Source organism: Rhinatrema bivittatum, chromosome 2 (genome assembly GCF_901001135.1).
Source record: "Rhinatrema bivittatum chromosome 2, aRhiBiv1.1, whole genome shotgun sequence".
In the NCBI taxonomy this organism is placed as follows: Eukaryota; Metazoa; Chordata; class Amphibia; order Gymnophiona; family Rhinatrematidae; genus Rhinatrema; species Rhinatrema bivittatum.
In genome coordinates, this window is record NC_042616.1 from 605,070,207 (window position 1) to 605,088,528 (window position 18,322).

Sequence of the window (18,322 nt, forward strand, 5' to 3'; positions counted from 1 at the left end):
ATGATAAACCTGCCAGACAAATACCTCATTCCTGAACCTATTACAGAGACAAAGCCAAAAATGAGAAAATTTTAAGAGACTGACAAACTGATTGTGCAGTAGCTTAAACTAAATACAACTGAAGGGCTCATGAGGCAGCATGCATGCACAGAACTCCTGCATATGCTCATCAAGACGTTTAATGAATTCTGAGGGTATTAGCGCTACAAATGACTTCACCCATGTGTTATGGCTGACTTATGCCTGCTTGTCAATACAGAAAGATTTTTATGCTATTAAAATAAATAAATGACCTGAACAAACCAAGAAAATGATTTTGTACACTTAAGGGGTTAATTCAAGTTTTAGATATTAGCCCAGGGAATGAGAAAAATCAGATCCTAACGTCAGTGGCAGTTCTTTACAAGTAACAGTGCCAAGATAAGAGATCCCTTTCTTCCTTGAAACTTGGTAGATTCCTCTTGGTCAAAGAAAGGAAAGTTGCCAGTGAGAGCTGTCTCATTTCATGCATTGAATGTGGAAGAAACTAAACTGTTTCTTCAAGGAATGAAATCTGCCACATTATTTCAGACACATTTATTTAGACATTTTATGAACAGTCATTCCATGTATATATCACAATGGTTTACAAGATGATATTCATAGTTATACATTCAACAGATAAACATAAAAAACCCCAAAACGATTAGTTTCTGGGGCAAATGGAATTACAACCAGAACATAAGGCGAGGAGAGTTGGTAATCACAAATAAGATGGTTTTCACTTCTTAGTCTGTGGGTTGTTTGAAAATCATGCATTCTCTCATTTGATTTATTCTTCAAAAAGCAATTATTATTTGTCTCTCTCGCCTTTATCGGGTCCGTGTATTCTGAGTTTTAAGTTAGATTATATGCGTTAATGAATAGCCATGTTAATTCAATTCACTTTTAAATTTCTTTCTATCTGGTAGCATATGTAGAGTTTCTGGTAGAGAGTTCCAGAGCTTTGCACCCACTATGGAGAATACTCTCTCTTATTTGTGTCAAATGTTTGTTCCGTATAGCGTGGATATTCAGGAGTCCTTTATTTTGGAATCTTAGTGTTCATTTAGGGTTGTAGGGGAGTAGTGTCGCTCCTAGATTCTGGATTGTACGGGTAACCAGTGCAGAGCCATCAGCGATGGTGTAATATGATATTTCCTGGATCCTGTTAATAGCCTTGCTGCGGCATTCTGTAATAGTTGTAGTGGTTTTACGTGACTTGCTGGAAGATGCAGAAGTAAGGAGTTAAAGTAGTCAAGGTTAGAGACTATTAGAGATTGTAGTACTGTACGAAGTCTGCCAAGATTAATAGTAGCTTCTATCTTTGTAGAAATATGCAGCTTAGCATGTCCTGTCATAGCTAGGTTCTCATCTAGCTGTACACCTAGATCCCATACTTCATTTAAGGGGTTAATCTGAAAGTTGCCTAAGTCTAAGGCAGGTGGTTTAACAACCTATGTTTCGACTCAGTCATCTTGATTGGGTGGAAGGAGGAAGGTAACCAGATTACCCAATACCTTAAAAATATAAAACCGTTGTGGCATTGGACCAGAGAAAGCTTGAGAATTACAGGCTAGTAGCCAATATACGGTTTATGAGTAAACTGATTGAAAAGGCTATGGCCATTCACTTCCAGAAATTAAGAGGAATACTTTGGATACTTACCAGCTGGGCTTTAGACCAAATCTGGTATGGAATCTGTTTTGTTGGCACTGATAAAGGGTTAAGAAAGGACTTCGACAGAGGTATTGACTCACTGGTACTTTTTCTTGATTCATTAGTAAATTTTGACATGGTGATCATGCTATTGATCAATTGGTTATCTGAATTAGGGCTCTGAGACAGCTTCACAATGATTTATTTCCTTTCTTTCCAAACTGGAATAAAAGGTAAATGTAAATACTTGCTTTTCATCAACTTGGTAGTTGGAGCATGGGGGGGACCTTCAGGACTTCACAATCTCGTCAATGCTTAATCAGTTATCAGAAATATAATATTCAACCATATTTGTATATGGATAATATTCAGCTCCTAATCAATACAACGAGGATGTGACATACTTAAACCAATGTCTTATTTTAATATACAACTGGCTGCATGCTTCTGAGCTCAAACTTAATCTGGAGAAATCGGAGGTGCTCTGGTTAAGACGCTCAGATACATTTAAACACTCAGCCAGTGATTGATGAGATATCCTCCCTATGAGAGGCTGATTCTCAGACATTTGACCCTTTCTGGACTCTGTCTATGCCTGTATTACCAAATTGAGGCTGTAGCTAAAAGCATCTGGATGCAGTTGAGGCTCATATGTCAAACAAGTCTATATTTTCATCTGAGAAAGAATCTGTTAACTGATAGTCAAAAGCCCCAGTAATAAATGCAACTCTTCATCCACCAAGGTAGTTAGCTACTGAGCAAACCTTTGAACTTTAGCTCTGATGTTTGGACTACACCGGAAGCGTTTTGTCTGGAACAGTAAGTAAACTGTTTAGGATGTGCAGTATGTAATAGATGACAGTCTACACTTTTATAAAAGCTCCCCTTTTTTGCTGGTGGTTATCGAAATTGTGCAGTGCACAGCATTGGAACAATATCACAAATTACCTTACATGAAACAGAATCTAATAAGTTCAGACACCATGTTTTTGACATTTGCAACAAAGACCAATCAGATACAGTACTATGAAATCAAGGAAAGTTGCATTTGCTATCACTTCTGCTTCCAGAGGTTCTGGAGAACTGCAGTGCAGCAAATTTTAATTCTGAGACACTGACTCAGTAGTAAAATTTTCTCACTGACACACTTATGTGACCTTAGAATACTGTTTAACAGTCAAATTGTATAGTTTGCTTTGAAACAGCAGCTGCTTTATTTTCTTGGCTTCATTACTTCTTTTGGAAGTATTGATAGGTCTTTGTTTTGTTTTAATATTTTGATTACTATATTACACACAGAAAGGATTCACAACTTATGTCCATGTTGCCAGTTCTGAGCATTCTTTCTCTGAATCTCGATTTTAGCTGTACATGCTTCATTCATGCCCTATAATGTATCAGGATGTTGCCAGTTCAGCATCATCCAATTTCATTAACTTTTATAATAATGGGAGTGGATAGGCAGGTGGATGTTTCAGAAATTTTCAATTGCAATATGTCATCAGAAGTCACATAAAAAGAAGATTAATTAAAGGGAACACAATTCTGTTTTAACTGCAAAAGTAAATTATCAAACAACTGCTTTACAAGTACTGCTGCTTTAAATGATGCCAAGTCCATGGAGAGTTATGGTATTTAATAAGATACCGTACGTTGTAGAGTAAATATTCAATTTTCTATTTTGGAACTTCATCTATTTTAGTTTTTATTTCTATTACTACATTTTCAGTAGCCCCAACAGAACAAACCGTGGTTATATACTTTGTAATGAAACTTTCACGGTGAACAGACTGCTAAGACCATTCCAATTTTTCTATGCATTTCATCTCAGTATACCACATTTGCCTTTATCTATTTGTAGTAACAGTTATTAGAATTGCAATTGCAGACACAAATTTAAGCCTTAAGAGAAATAGCATGTTTACTATGGGAAATGTTTACATGATATAAAATATAGTCATTGTAAAATATTTCATCAACTAAAAAAAAAATTGTAAGATGTAATTGTTTGCTTACTCCAAAATTAAAAATGCAGCTGAAAGGCTAGGGAACTGAAGTAAATTATGGAATAATATCCTCGGAGACGAGTGGTTCTTCTCACAAACCCTTTAGTGTCAAAGGGCTGTTGAATACAATCGTTACCTTGGTTTGGCTGCATGTTCATGTTTGGTCGGGGACCATAGTTGGCCATGGGTTGTCCTTGATTCATGGTCATCTGATTCTGTACTGGCATGTTCTGTGACGATGGCACCGAGTGATTATAACCTCCCATAGATCCATGGCTATTTGAAGGCATGTTCATGGAACTGTTTGAAATGTTGAGTTGATTAGGCCCTGGGCCCTGCATAGGCATGTGATTAGGTCCTTCAAAAAAACAAAAAGAAATTTACATATATACATACATTACAGGTTAGATCTTCCATTAGGAGACACTTACCAGGAACTTATAATATAAAGAACATACTAGTAAATACTTCCACTGGTACTCTATATATGCCTCAGGGCTTCTAGTCTCCTTTAAACCAGGAGTAGGTCATGTTTACATATCTGATGATAAAGTGTGATGACAAAGTAGATACACAGCTACCCATTAGAGAAAAAAAAAACTGTGCCAGTTATACAAACCAGAACTCATTCTCAGAACCCCTTCACTTGTGTGACCACAATCAATGGAGAAATTACTTACCTGATCATTTCATTTTCCTTAGGGTAGACAGATGGATTCAGGACCAATGGGTTATGCTTCCCTGCCAGCAGATGGAGACGGAGTAAGATTACAAAGCTGACATCACCCAACATATACCCCTGCAGTGACCTCAGCCCTCCAGTATTCTCTTCAAAAGCCACTGTGGACATACTACTGAAAAATAAACCTTGATTAAAATATGATTTAAAATATGATTAAAAACGGATAACCATAACTGTACTCAACCAACCATAAACATTGAACTCCAATAAGAATATAGGAGCCCTGATCTAGGGACTGGATGTACACCTCCCCGTAAATCTTTGGGATTCGAGACCCAGTCACAGGCGAATCCTTGGCACAATTCTTGGGCAGCCAAGGACAGGATACTGAGTCCTTCTGTCTACACTAAGGAAAACGAAATTATCAGGTAAGTAATTTCTCCATTTCCTAGCATGTAGCCAGATGGACTCATCAAGACCAAGGGTTATACAAAAGCTACTCCCGATCGGGGTGGGAGGCCGCCCACAGTCCAGTCAACACTGCTCTTGCAAAGGCTGCGTCCTCTCAGACCTGTAAGTCCAGGCAATAAAACCTGGAGGTGGTGTACAAGGAGGACCACATTGCAGCTCGGCAGATATCGACAGGAGACAATCTAACTTCTGCCCATGAGACCGCCTGAGCCCTGGTGGAATGAACTTTAACCTAAGAAGGTAATGGCTTTCCTGCCTCCACATAAGCTCCTGTGACCACCTCAAACCAGCAAGCTATGGTAGCCTGTGAAGCTGGTTCACCCTGCTTCCTTCTACCATGAAGGACAAACAGGCGATCTGTCTTTCGGACCGGTTCTGAGACTTCCAGATACCGCACTAAAAGTCTCTTGACATCCAAAGACGGAAGAGAAGATATTCCTCCGCATCCTTGAGTTTTCTCTAGGGAAGGCAACAAAATGACAGATTCAAATGAAACTCAAACTACATTGGGCAAGAAGGATGGAACAGTATGTAGCTGTACTGCCCATGGAGTCATCCAGAGGAACGATTCCTGGCACAACAATGCTTGCAGTTCAGAGATGCAACTTGCCGAGCATATAGCCACCAGGAACACAGTTTTCAAAGTCAATAGCTGCAAAGAAAGACTGCGCAGCGGTCAAAAGGAAGAGCCTGCCAAAAAATCCAGTACTAGATTAAGATTCCACAAGGGAACCAGCAACCATAAGGGAGATTGGAGGTGCTTCATTCCCTTCAGAAAATGGGTCACGTCAAGATGAGCCGACAGGGAGGCCCCATTCACCTCACCCCTGAAACTGAAGAGGGCCGTTACCTGCACCTTCAAAGAGTTTAAGGGCCAAACTTTTATTTAAGACGTCCTGCAAAAATTCCAGAATAAGTGGGATTTTGGCCCCCCCAAGGGGGGATACCACGTTCCTCGCACCAGGCCTGCACATACGCTAGGAATATGGAGAACCTCCGAGCACGGAGCAAGGTGACAATTACCGTCGCTGAATATCCTCGCTTCATCAGGTGAGCCTTCCCAAGGGCCAGACTGTAAGAGAGAATAGAATCTGATCCTCATAATGCAGTGGTCCCCAACCCTGTCTTGAGGACCAACCAGTTGGGTTTTCAGGATATCCACAATGAATATGCATGAGAGAAAATTTGCATGTTATGGAGGCAGTGGGGACCACTGTCATAAAGGACTGGTCCCTTATGCAGCAAGTCCCTGTGTGGTGGGAAGCACAGAGGATTCTCCCCCAGGAGTCTCCGCATGTCCGCATACCTGGGCCAATCCGGAGCTACTAGCAGGACTATTCCCCTGTGGTGCTTGATTCTGCGAATGACCCTGCCCAGCAGGAGCCACAGAGGGAAGGCGTATAGCAACTCTTCTTCCGGCCAGGACTGAACCAGAACGTTGATCCCCAGGGACCATGGATCTCTTCTGCGACTGAAGAATCTGGGAACCTTCACATTGTGAGATGCAGCTAGCGGTTTGATGGACGGAAGGCCCCGGCGTTCTACTATCAGTTGAAAGGCTTCGGCCGACAACCCCCACTCTCCTGGATCCAGACTCTCCCTGTTTAGAAAGTCTGCTCTGACGCTGTCTTTTCCTGCAATGTGGGAGGCTGAGATCATCTGTAGATGTATCTCCGCCATTCCATAATGAAATCTATCTCCTGTGACACTTGTTGGCTCATGGCTCCTCCCTGGCAGTTGGAGACTATCGTTGTATTGTCCGACATCATGCAGACCACTTGACTCTGGTGTCTGTGGCTGAATTGTAGACATGCCAATCTAACTGCCCAAGCTTCCAGGCGGTTGATGTTCCAGAGGATCTCTTCTAGCCAACGTCCCTGGGACGACAGTTCCTGTCAGTGAGGTGAGCTGCCGAGCCCCGGAGATTTGTGTCTGTTGTGAGGACCAGCCAGTTCCGGGGGGACAGAGGGATACCCCTGCTCAGATGAGCTTCCTGTAACCATCACTGGAGGTGAAAGCAGACTCCCATCGGTAAGGGGAGACGAATCGAATAGTCTTATTTATTTATTTAAAATTTTTTGTATACCGACGTTCGTTATGCAAACATCACATCGGTTTCCATGTAACATAAAACTGGCCAACAGGGCTTTACATTGAAACTGATTAAAGAACTGGGGAGTGGTAAGAGGGGGGGAAACATGAAGGGAAATTATTGTACAAGAAAAATATAAGCTAGGTCTTGAGACTGCGGGTTCCAACATGACAGCAGTGAGTGTTGAAGCGGTTGCATGTGTGACCTTGCCCATGGCACTACTTCCAGGGTTGCCGCCATTAAACCGAGAACTTGGAGATAGCTCCACACCGTCAGGCGTAGTGCTTATCAGCTGACACACTTCGACATCAACATCCTTAACCGCATGGTTGGAAGGAAGACCTTGCCCTATTTGGTGTCGAACTGGACTCCCAGATATTCCAAGGACTGGGAAGGCTTGAGTCTGCTCTTATCCAGATCTACTACCCAACTGAGTTCCTGAAGGAGGTCACCCTGTTGGTCACCTAGAAGCTCTCTTCCATGGACTTGGTCCGGATCAGCCAGTCGTCCAAGTACAGGTGCACTAGGATTCCCTCTCTCCTCAATGCTGCCGCTACGACCACCATAATCTTGGCTAGGCCAAAGGGCAGCAACCGGATCTGATAATGGTGGCAGAGTACTACAAAGCGTACGAAACTGTGTTCTTGATGGATTGGAATATGTAGGTAGGCCTCGGATAGGTCCAGGGAGGTTAAGAACTTTCCCGATTGTACAGCCATTATCATGGAGCATAAGATTTCCATGTGGAAATGATTCACTTGTAGATGAAGGTTGATGTCCTTGAGGTCCAGGATGGGCATAAAAGGAACCTTCCCTTCTTGGGTTCAATGAAATAGATGGAATAACACCCCATATTTTCCTGGGATGCAGGTACTAAGATTACAGCCCTCATCCTAAGGAGCCTTAAAAGAGTAGCCTCCACTGCCTGCTTCTTCTGCTGCGAGTGACAAGGAGACATCATGAATGGTCTCCAGCACATATCCCCTCTCGTATGACCTCCAGTACCCATTTGACCAAAGTGATCTCAACCCACCACTGGTAGAAGAGAGACAGCTGACCCCCTATTTCCTCATTCCGAAGGTGGGTCGACAAGATTTCATTGGGGTGTCTGGGATGACCCTGAACTTGCACCTGCTCTTTTCTTGGGCTGTTGACTATGAAAGGATTGAGACCTCCCAAAAGGTTGAAACCTCTGAAATGTCGAGTTTCTGTTGGGGTGAAAACAATGGGAACCCCTGAACCGGCCCCTCATGGGCAAGGGGCCTTGTAACTGTTTCCTCTTATCTTCAAAAAGGAGTGATCCTTTAAAGGACATCTTTGTAAGATTGGCCTTGGAGATTGTGTCTGCCGACCTATTGCATAGTCGTAGCTGTCTTCTGGCTGCCACCACTGAGGCCACTCCTCTGGCCAAAGTATGGATTAAATCAGTGCCTGCGCCTGTTAGAAAGGCGGCAGCAGGTTCCATAACCACTCTGGAATTTACACCCGAGTCATCCACATTCTGAGAGAGGAGTAGGTACAACAAGAAGCAATCTGTAAGGTCATTGCTACTGAGTCAAAGGCTTGTTTAAAGATGGACGCCATATGCCTATCTTGTGCATCCTTTAAGACCGCTTCTCCTTCCACTGGGATAGTTGTTTGCTTAGAGACAGCACAGACCAATGCATCCGATTTAGGGAAACGCAAATGCTCTCTCTCACTGCCAGGTCCACTGGGTATAGAGCTTCAAACACTCACCCCCCCCCCCCCCCCCCCTTTAAAACTTGCTTCCAGGGCATCCCATTCTAAGTCAATCAATTTCTGGATGGCTTCTAGTACTGGAAAATAGCGAGAGGCTTTCCGTAGGGAGATGAGAATGGGATTCTTCTTTGGTTCCGACATGGAATCGGTCCCCGAGACTCCCAGCATCTTCAGGGTCTGAAAACCAGGGCCGGCAATTCTTCTCTATGAAAGAACTGCAACATGGTTCTATACGATTCTAACCCTGGGGGAACTTCCCCCTCTTTGTCTGAGCCATCTGGGTCCCTATCAGGGTTGCCCCTGGTAACATGCTTCGCAATCTGCCGATAGGATTAGGAAAGGGAGGGGATACTGGCCGAGGTTCCATCCAATTAGTGGCAAGTGAGGCAGTAGACTGCACCTGTATGAAGGCTTGTAGCCCCTGGAAAAATTCTACCCAGGAAAAGGAAGCCGGGTCCATGCATAGCCCAGGAGGTACTGGGATAAGTCCAACTGAAATTTCCCTCTCCCATGGATGATTGAAGTCAAGGGAGTGTTCAGATCCGGAGTACTTTCGGTTAAGGCTGTGACCAACCCATCATCTGAATGGGAGGAGCTATGTTTCACAAAGTCCAAGGAAGCCAACTCTCCTTGGGCTTCCTCGCAGTGCTGGCATAAGTTGGACTCCAGGTTAGGCCCTGATATGACAAGCAGCGCAGAGAACAAAGCTCTTAGGTTTCTTTGTTGCCAGCACCATTGGCGGTGGTAACTGTGCATTCAATTGGCTCGCTCTTAAAAATTTATGTACACAAATTGAGCGCTTAAGTCGGGCATGGTAAGACACATGCACAGCTTTCCCTGTATCCTGCACTTACTAGGTTGTGTGTGTATGTACACGTGCAGTGCATGCATAGAGCCGACGCACCGCGCTTACCGACATTCTATGGAGGGCAACATGGCATGCACAAAGATGTGCGCAAGATGGCACCACTGGGGCCTACCACATGGTGTGCCAACCAAGCCTAAGCGGAGCCTAGCCCATCAGGGAGCCGCTCAACCTGCTTGGAAGCCCACTTTCCTTTACCCCGAAAGGATCGGGAATGACGTTGATATGGTACGCTGAGCAAGGAGACTGGACGAAGTCTTACCGAAACCTCTCTAAGCGTCTCTGAACTAGGAAGTAACCTTTTTAACTTACCTGGGCTCAGCACTTACCGGCTGAGTACAGAGACGGTCTTTGGCCGTCACCGCCGTACTTTGCTTCCTGCACCCGTTGCCTTTCAGCTGCCTAAGCGGCAAAGTCTATACCTGGTACCTGCTACCGGACCAAGGCACACCTCTGAGGGATCTCAGAAATCACCTCATGAATTCTCAACTGGGGGAGGGACCTTTAGGTATCACCGCAGGAGAGCGGGGTTCAATTTTCCTCCAATTCAAAATGTAGAATTTCTCCTTCTAAAAAGTACAGCAATCCCCATAGGGAGAGGTACGTCCACCATCTGCTGGAGAGGGAGAATACTGGGGGGGGGGGGGGGCTGTCACTGCAGGGGTATATGTAGGGCAACATCAGCTTTGTAATCTTCCTACGTCTCCATCTGCTGGCAGTGGAGCATAACCCATTGGTCCTGAGTCCAATTGGCTACACGCTAGGAAATTATAGTTAAGCTGGATTCCTTACAGTTAACTCTTACCAGTACTGCTAGGGATGAATAAGGAAAAATGAAGAACAGAATTACCAGATATAGCATAAGGTACTGAAACTAGAACGTAATCTCACTAATACAATATTTCATATAAAATACACAAAAATCTAAAATGAAAATGGAGCACAGTAAAACATGAGAGCCCAAGAATGAAGGAATGTAAAGTAGGAACAAACACAAAGGTGCTTTTTACTGCTTGAACAGAAAAGTGCATCATGAAAAAGAAACAACTGGTTCCATGCAAAAATTAATATTGCATACTGAACACAAACAAAAAATATAAAGGGCAAAAGTCCATTCATGGATAGTTACACAACTTACTTTCCAAGAGAAGAAAGGCAGACTGGGACAGGAGGAGAAAGAGGGGAAAGGAAGAAAGGAGGCATCAAAGAAAAAAAAAAAAGACAGCAATAAGGGAAGGACAAAGAGCAGGTGCAAAAGAGAGAAGAGGAAAAAAAGGAAGCAACAGCAACTTTATCAGCTGCCAAATATTACTGCACTGCCAGAATCCAGAATGCTATGTTATGTCCTAGTAGCATTCAATGCCAAAGTGGTCATTCACTACCTTCTCACTGGGGTCTTAAAGCTGCTAAGTGCAGATGGAACATTTAACTCACCTCTTCCTGAGGGGAACAGCAGGGACAGATGTGAGTAGCATCAGCAGGGAAGGAGGATGTCAAGAAAATTAACAATCCTCCACTTTCTTACTTCCCCTCCCACCCTCCAAAAATTAAAAAAAAACTGTTCAAAAATTCCTCAAAATAATCACATGCCCTTCTGTACTGTCTATGCAGCCAGAAATAGGTCTCCCTGCCTTAAAAGGCAAAATTAAACGAAAATGTTCTCCATTTTAAATATTACTCAGTTTTAAAAGGAAAAACAGTATTTTTATACAGAAAAAAGTTCAAATAATGCTTGTCAAAAGGGAGTTAAGACTCCATTGAATCCCATGAGTTGTACTCTAAAGATAGTTCACCAACCACACATGTGGGTTACATGGCTGTGCTCTGTGCTAAGCAGAACAATTCCACAGCTTTGTGCCAAAGACTAACAGGACAATGCAATACAGATGCACTAAAAACATGCTTCCAAACTGGGGACACTTTTTTAATGTGTGCACAATTGCCTCTCCTGGGCACTCCATGCAATAGGCAAATGAGCTGCCACACTAAAAAGGATGAGCTAGGGATAAATTGTGCATTCCTAATGCATCGGGCACCCAGGAGAAGTGGTTTTGCGCGGGTTAGAAAATGGACGCTCAGTTTTACGAGCGTCTGTTTTCCTAACCTGTGCACAGCCACTTCTCTAGGGCTGGCGTTAATTTTTGAGGGTAAAAATGTACGAATCGGGCACACATTTTTACATAAGGGGGTAATAGCTAATACCCTCATCAACATGGCATTTACATGTCATGAGCGCTATTAGCTATGAGCTGTTTTGGACGTGCTAATCTCCTTATTGCATAAGGGGTTATGGATGCACGTCCAACTGCAGGTTAACCTGTGCGCTAGCCTGAGCATCAGCCTGTAAAAGTCTTTACTAAGCATGAGGGAATTCCCAAGCTGCAGAACTTCTGTAGCTATTTAGGTCTCATTTTGTTAAGCTTACAGAGAGAGAAAGAACTACCATCAAGGGCAAGAGGAAAGGTTTGTGTGACTGGTGAACTGTTGTCTTCAGAGAGCACTTAGTGGAAATCAAGCAGATTCACAATTCACATAAAAGTGTAAGGGTTGTCATCAACAAGAAGAAAAGGAAGATTGTGGCAACCACTGACAAAAATAAAATCTTTGTTGGAGAGATTCCCTTTATTCTCTCTTATTGCTTTAGAAAACAGAAACTGGAAAGACAAAATGAATCCATAACAATATCTTGGTAAACTCCCTTCTGAGTTTACCAGGATTTATTTATTTATTATTTATTTTAACATTTTTCTATACCGTCGTTCAGTGGGTACTGTCACAACGGTTTACATTAAGACACATAAAAATAATGCTAAAGTATATTAAGTTACACAGGTGTCATTAAGGATCAGTAACAGTTTGTAAACAATATTAATTGGTAAGTGTAATGAATCATGTCCATTTCTCATTGTATCAGTTTAGGATACAAGATTAGCTTTATCATTGTACTTTTATCCTTTATTGATGAACTACAAATGAAACATCTTGATTTTGGTTGTGTGTTTGTTGTTCAATTGTTTGTTTCACTAATAGAGGTATCGGAGAATACACATACAGAAAACCTGTTACTCAAAGGATGGAAAAGGCATCTACAGCCGGACAGTGTTATGTTCTTTTGGAGCAAAAGACTTCAAAGACTGCTGCAATCATATCCTCTTCAGATATGACTTACTGGAATATTTTCTTTACCACTTGCTGGATGACAATTTGTCCATCAGGACTTGTCTTTCCTTATCAACTATGTGGTTCTCAGAACCATTCTGTGAAAACAACTCTGTTTCACACCTTGATGGTTACATGACATGGGAGGAAAGAGGCTATTCCTCTCTGCATGTTCTGGCAGAACATGGCTACCTGACTTTTCTGTTTGGATTAGGACAATGTTGTTAGCCAGATGATCTGTGAAGGCTTTCAGAGCATTCAGCACTGCCCTTAACACCAGGAGGTATGCGTAGATATCTCTCTTGAAGAGAACAAGAGCCCGGTGTGTAAAGTAGGCTCCCCATCCCAGCCTGAATGCATCTGTGATGAGAACAAATCAATGAGGAAAAATTTTGAAGAGTAATCCCTTTGTCAAATTGGAATGGAAGGGCTGCCCAAACAGGGAGTCTGAGCTCCTCCATAAAACAAACATGGTCTTGAAGACTGTGTGGCTTAATGCCACTGGGCCTTCCTTGTTTGGAGCTGTGCCGTTAGAATCACATACACCATAGAGGCAATCGTCCCAGAATTCTCAACATGCACCAAGCTGAAATCTGACTCTGCATTATTTGTCCCACTGCAGCCACAATGCTGTTGGCTCTATTTGTGGGAAGACAGACTACAGCCTGTCACATATAACAAAGCCCCAATGAGCTTCATTTGATGGTATGGCTTTACATAAAAAGTATTATGGGAGCTGATAACTAACCCTAGCCATTCCAAAACTTGGATAGCATATTGCATTCATTTGTTTGACCCTAATGATCTCTTCATTGATCAATCATCCAACCACGGAAATGCATGAACCTACAAGTTTGAACAAATAAGCCGTAACGACTAGGCACTAGGTGAAAACCTGTGGCGCTAATCTAAGGCCAAAAGGCTGTATGTGGTATTGGAAATGCAGTTGCCCCAAATATAAATCTGAGATATCTCCTATGAATTGGGTACCTCTCTACATGGGTATATACTTTCTTGGAGGTCCAATGAACATAGTCAATTAGAAAGTTCAAGAATGATGCCCAGAGAAATTCTCTTTTTAGGGATTTACAATCCTTAAATCTAGAATAGATCTCAATCTTTTTGGGCATCAGAAGGCATCTGGAGTATATACTCTGCTTTCTCTCCTACAGTTTGACACAGGATGCTGGGCAAGAAACAGTGAGAATTTTGACTCAGGTCTGCCCTGGTTTTGGACAAGCTAATACTGTTTTGGGCAGTTGATTTGGAGGGCTTGTCAACAGATAATCTATAATCATCCCTTATGAGCCAGTCCTAGGTTACAACTGGTAAACAGTTTGTAAAAAACAAAAAACTGTAGACTGGAACAACTATTTTCCCCAAATTTTGAAAAAAAAACCCCTGACTATCTTGTTTGTCCCTAATGATCTCTTCTCATTGATCAATCATCCAACCACGGAAATGTATGAACCTACAAGTTTGAACAAATAAGCCGTAACGGCTAGGCACTAGGTGAAAACCTGTGGCACTAATCTAAGGCCAAAAGGCTGTATGTGGTATCGGAAATGCACTGGATGGGGGTATGCTGCTTTGCTCTTCTGATATCAATGGTAAGGTCTTGAGACCTATTGTGTAGAGCAACAGGACCCCTAGTAGTATCTGCTTCTTCAGAAAACCACTGTGGTGTCTGAGGTGCCAAAGCCAGCTCAGGAATGGCAGTGAAGACAGAGTCTAATGTTTGGAATGGTGGACCTATAGAAATGTGATACTTGCTGCCTTTGGCTCTCAGCATAAGTTGCTAGAGCCCTTGATCAGAATCAAGAAGAGTGATTAAGATTTGTCTCAACTCTCAGGCCTGTCCTTGTAGCAAGGCACAGAAGATACTGAGGACCTCTTCAGTGCAGCATAGCCACCAGTGTAATCATGGCTGGCTTTCCAGGCCATGAGTCAAGCATTCAAGTCCAGTTTCTTGGGCCTGGGCTGAAGTGCATCAGCAAGGCAGGCACAGAGTCTGTCTTTCCAGAACTGAACCAAACTGGATGACATCCTGGGGCAGATTTTATACTGTTAGCATTATGATCCTTCCCCTAGGCAGATACAGCACACTTTGGAAGGTCAGTGATATACATTTATAGTAAGCACTGGTGACACAATTTGGCCTGTTTCTGACATGAGTGTAAAAAAAAAAAGAAAAATTAAAATATGAAAAAATTATCTTCAACATCCCATTTCCTGCTGAAAATAAAATCAGAGTGGGTGCTGAGTTGCCACAGTGAAGAAAATTAAAAAAAAACTTAAAGACCTGAAAAATCTGGCTAGGGAACTAACAAGAGAAAAATTACGTTTTTGGCCAGGATAGACAAAATAGCATCAATGCTGAAGAAAGCCATGGAGTTTGCTGGAAAGGAAACAGAGCAGCTATGGAGCTGACATTGCACACTAGAAAGTTGCTTATACTCCATGGTCACATGATTTGCCTGTATGACCGGTAGATTTATTCTCAGAAAACAAGTTTATCATGAGACAACTTGTTTCTGAAGCCTGTGAAACATTTAATTCTTCACCTAGTAACCTAGTGTTTAGTGCACTCATATCAGAGAATTAGAAATATTTTTGGCATAAAGATATTCGTTTAATTTGATTAATAATCAGATCTCATACTTATGTTCAAATAATTTTATCAGTAAGAAAAGTATAACAATGCTTGGTGCACGTCTCTGATGCACACCAAGAAACAGAAAGACAATCGCTTTCCAGTATAATACAAGCAACAAAAAGAATATCAACCCACCATCCCCCCACCCTACCCTATAGACAACCAAAAGAAATCTAAAGGTAGAGAGGTAACAGGTGTACAAAGGAAATCTTGACATATAAAAGCATAACAACTAGTCATTTAAAATTAGACTACGAATACGACGAGGCAGAGATTGAATATAACATTCCCAGGTGGACAAAAAATTCCTCCGCTGCTTGAACGAGGCGAGGCATGAGACCTCATATTCTCCATCTGCATCATATTATGTAGCAGATTCCTCCACTGCCAGAATGAAGGAATCTCTTTCCCCCTCCAATATAATAGGATTAATTTTTCCCCCGATAGTACATGCTTTTTTAACAAACAGGTGAATGCCTAAGTCCCGAATGTGCAGGGGAGGGAGACAATCAAGTAACAAAAGCTTCGGAGTGAAGGGGATCTGCACTCCCAGCAGGTTCTCTAAATAGGCTACAAATTTCCCCAAAACCAATTAATAGGGGGACATACCCAAAAAGACAGAGTACCTACACTCTTAGAGCATTTTTAACATCAGACAGGGAAAGAGTTTAGCTTTAAAAGCCAACTGTTGAGATACATAAGCCCACTGGAGAAACTTGTATTGCATTTCCCTACAATACATATTTTTTATTTATTTATTTATTTAATGTCTCTTCTATACCGATAGCCGTTCGCACATCGTATCGGTTCACAAAAAACAAAAACTTTTGGGCGCAGCCCTTACAAGTAACCGAAGAATACAATTAACAGGAAGAGTGGATAATACTGAAAAGGCATAACAAAATCAATAAATAAATACAACAACTATAACGTAAATAACAATGTACAAGAATCAGCGCTCATAAAGCATTCTTGGTCAGAAATCGGTGGATGATTCACAGGGGAATTTTTATGTGGGGGGAGGTATATTGGTTGAGGTATCTGATAAATGTTTGAAACCGGAATGGATAGTTTGGGAATCTATGAAAAAAAACCTCCTCACCATTCCATCGGTCCACAGAAATCTGACAAGTGTCAACCATAGTTGACTTCAAGAACTTTATATAAAGAAGATAAAGACAAAATTTTGAGAATCCTCAAGATAAATAAATTTGATTTTTTTTCATTTAAATTTTTATACCAAAGTTCATGGCACAAGTTATATCGCATCGGTTTACATCAAACGAAAGGTTTACATCAAACGAGATATAGATAGATTAAATTAAATGTTGAGGATGTTAGAGATTTCTGCGGCAAAGACACAATTTAATGGCGCAACTGTAAATAAGCGAAAAAATTGGTATCATTCAACTCACATTTTTCTTCAATCCCTGAAAGGGTAACATCAGACTCTCCTCGTCTAAAACATTACTCAAGATCATGAGACCCTTATTTGCCCACAGATGCATGGAGTGAAGTCTAGATTCCCTTGAATAAGCAGTAAAAGCAAGCAAAAGCCTGATGTCTTTTAAAGCTTGGCCAAGCGGAACCAGGCCCATCGCATAGAAACTAATAAAGAACTGAGAATGTTTTGGGAGTTTCGTCGGTGAAGCCTGTAAGACACAGCATAAATCCAGTAGAGAGACTAAAGCCTTCTCAACCTTGTGATTAACATACAAAGATTAGTCCAGCAGCCATTCCCGTACAATCCGTAAGTTACTAGCCAGTTTATAGGCTGCCAAATCTGGAACCTTCATTCCACCATGGTCCCCCCATTTTTCTTTCAACCAGTCCAAGGGAATCCTCGGCTTCTTCCCCCACCAAATAAAATGTTGAAACAACTTTTCCATGAGTAAAATATCTCTTTGCTTTAACTGCAAGGGGAGATTTTGAAGTACATTAAGCCATTTTGGAAAGATAATCATCTTAAAAAGTTTAATTCTACCCTCCAATGAAAGCAGCAAATCCCATCAAGCCTGTAGTTAATCCCTGGAAAATATCAACAATTTGGAAACATTCAATTAGTAGAGTGCCAATAAACTAGCAGTAACCTGTAAATCCAAATATGTAAGACCCCCATTCGCCCAATGCAAAGGCAAGCAATCATTTCTCTCCTTAAGAGTGTCTGGGAATGCCAGCGCTTCGGACTTCTCCACATTTAAACGAAGGCCAGAAAAGGCAAAAAAAATCCTTGAAACACCCAACAAGGAGCCCAACGACGTAACAGGATCCATTAGAAAAACTAAAATGTCATCAGCGAAGGCCGCATATTTAAAAGTCTGGTGACCCAAACTGGTCCCTCGCAACCCCCTCAGACTGCTGAATATATTGCAATAAGGGCTCTAAGGTCAGAAGAAATAAGGGAAACAAAGAGCAGCCTTGACTAGTACCACATGCAATGGAAAACAAGGCAGAATGCGACCCATTAACTATGATGGATGCTGCCGGTTGATATAAAAGCTGAATTACATCAAGAAAAAGACCAACTAACCCCATGTGTTAGAGAAGAAAAAATAAATACCCCCAATTCCATTCTGTCAAATGCTTTTTCAGCATCGAAGCTAACCACCAGAAACGATTCACCCCTCCTCTGACAGAGCTCCATAGCAGCTAACAAGAGTCTAACCCCACCCGGCAAGAACAAACAATCAGCCCGATACTGTAAAACCGCGGGAGAGCGGACGAACGCCCACTCTCCCGGCGCACGCACCGGCCCTTGGCCGGTGCGAGCGATCCAGTATGCAAATTAGGCGACGCGGTGCAAACGAGGGAAAGGAGGCGCTAAGGACACTACTGCGTCCCTAGCGCCTCCTTTTGGCCTGGAGCGGCGGCTGTCAGCGGGTTTGACAGCCGACGCTCAATTTTGCCGGCGTCGGTTCTCGAGCCCGCTGACAGCCATGGGCTCGGAAACCGGATGCCGGCAAAATTGAGTGTC

The 18,322-nt window shown here is 42.3% G+C and overlaps 1 protein-coding gene across 4 annotated transcripts in view; it reads right to left on the reverse strand.

Moving 5' to 3' along the window:
- Positions 1–18,322, reverse strand: part of SS18 (SS18 subunit of BAF chromatin remodeling complex) — a 191,261-nt gene that overhangs the window by 91,864 nt on the left and 81,075 nt on the right. For all 4 annotated transcript variants that reach the window (XM_029591158.1, XM_029591160.1, XM_029591161.1 and 1 more), the window contains one exon: positions 3,820–4,041. In XM_029591158.1, coding sequence (XP_029447018.1) covers positions 3,820–4,041 — 222 coding nt within the window. The remainder of the gene's footprint in view (positions 1–3,819; positions 4,042–18,322) is intronic.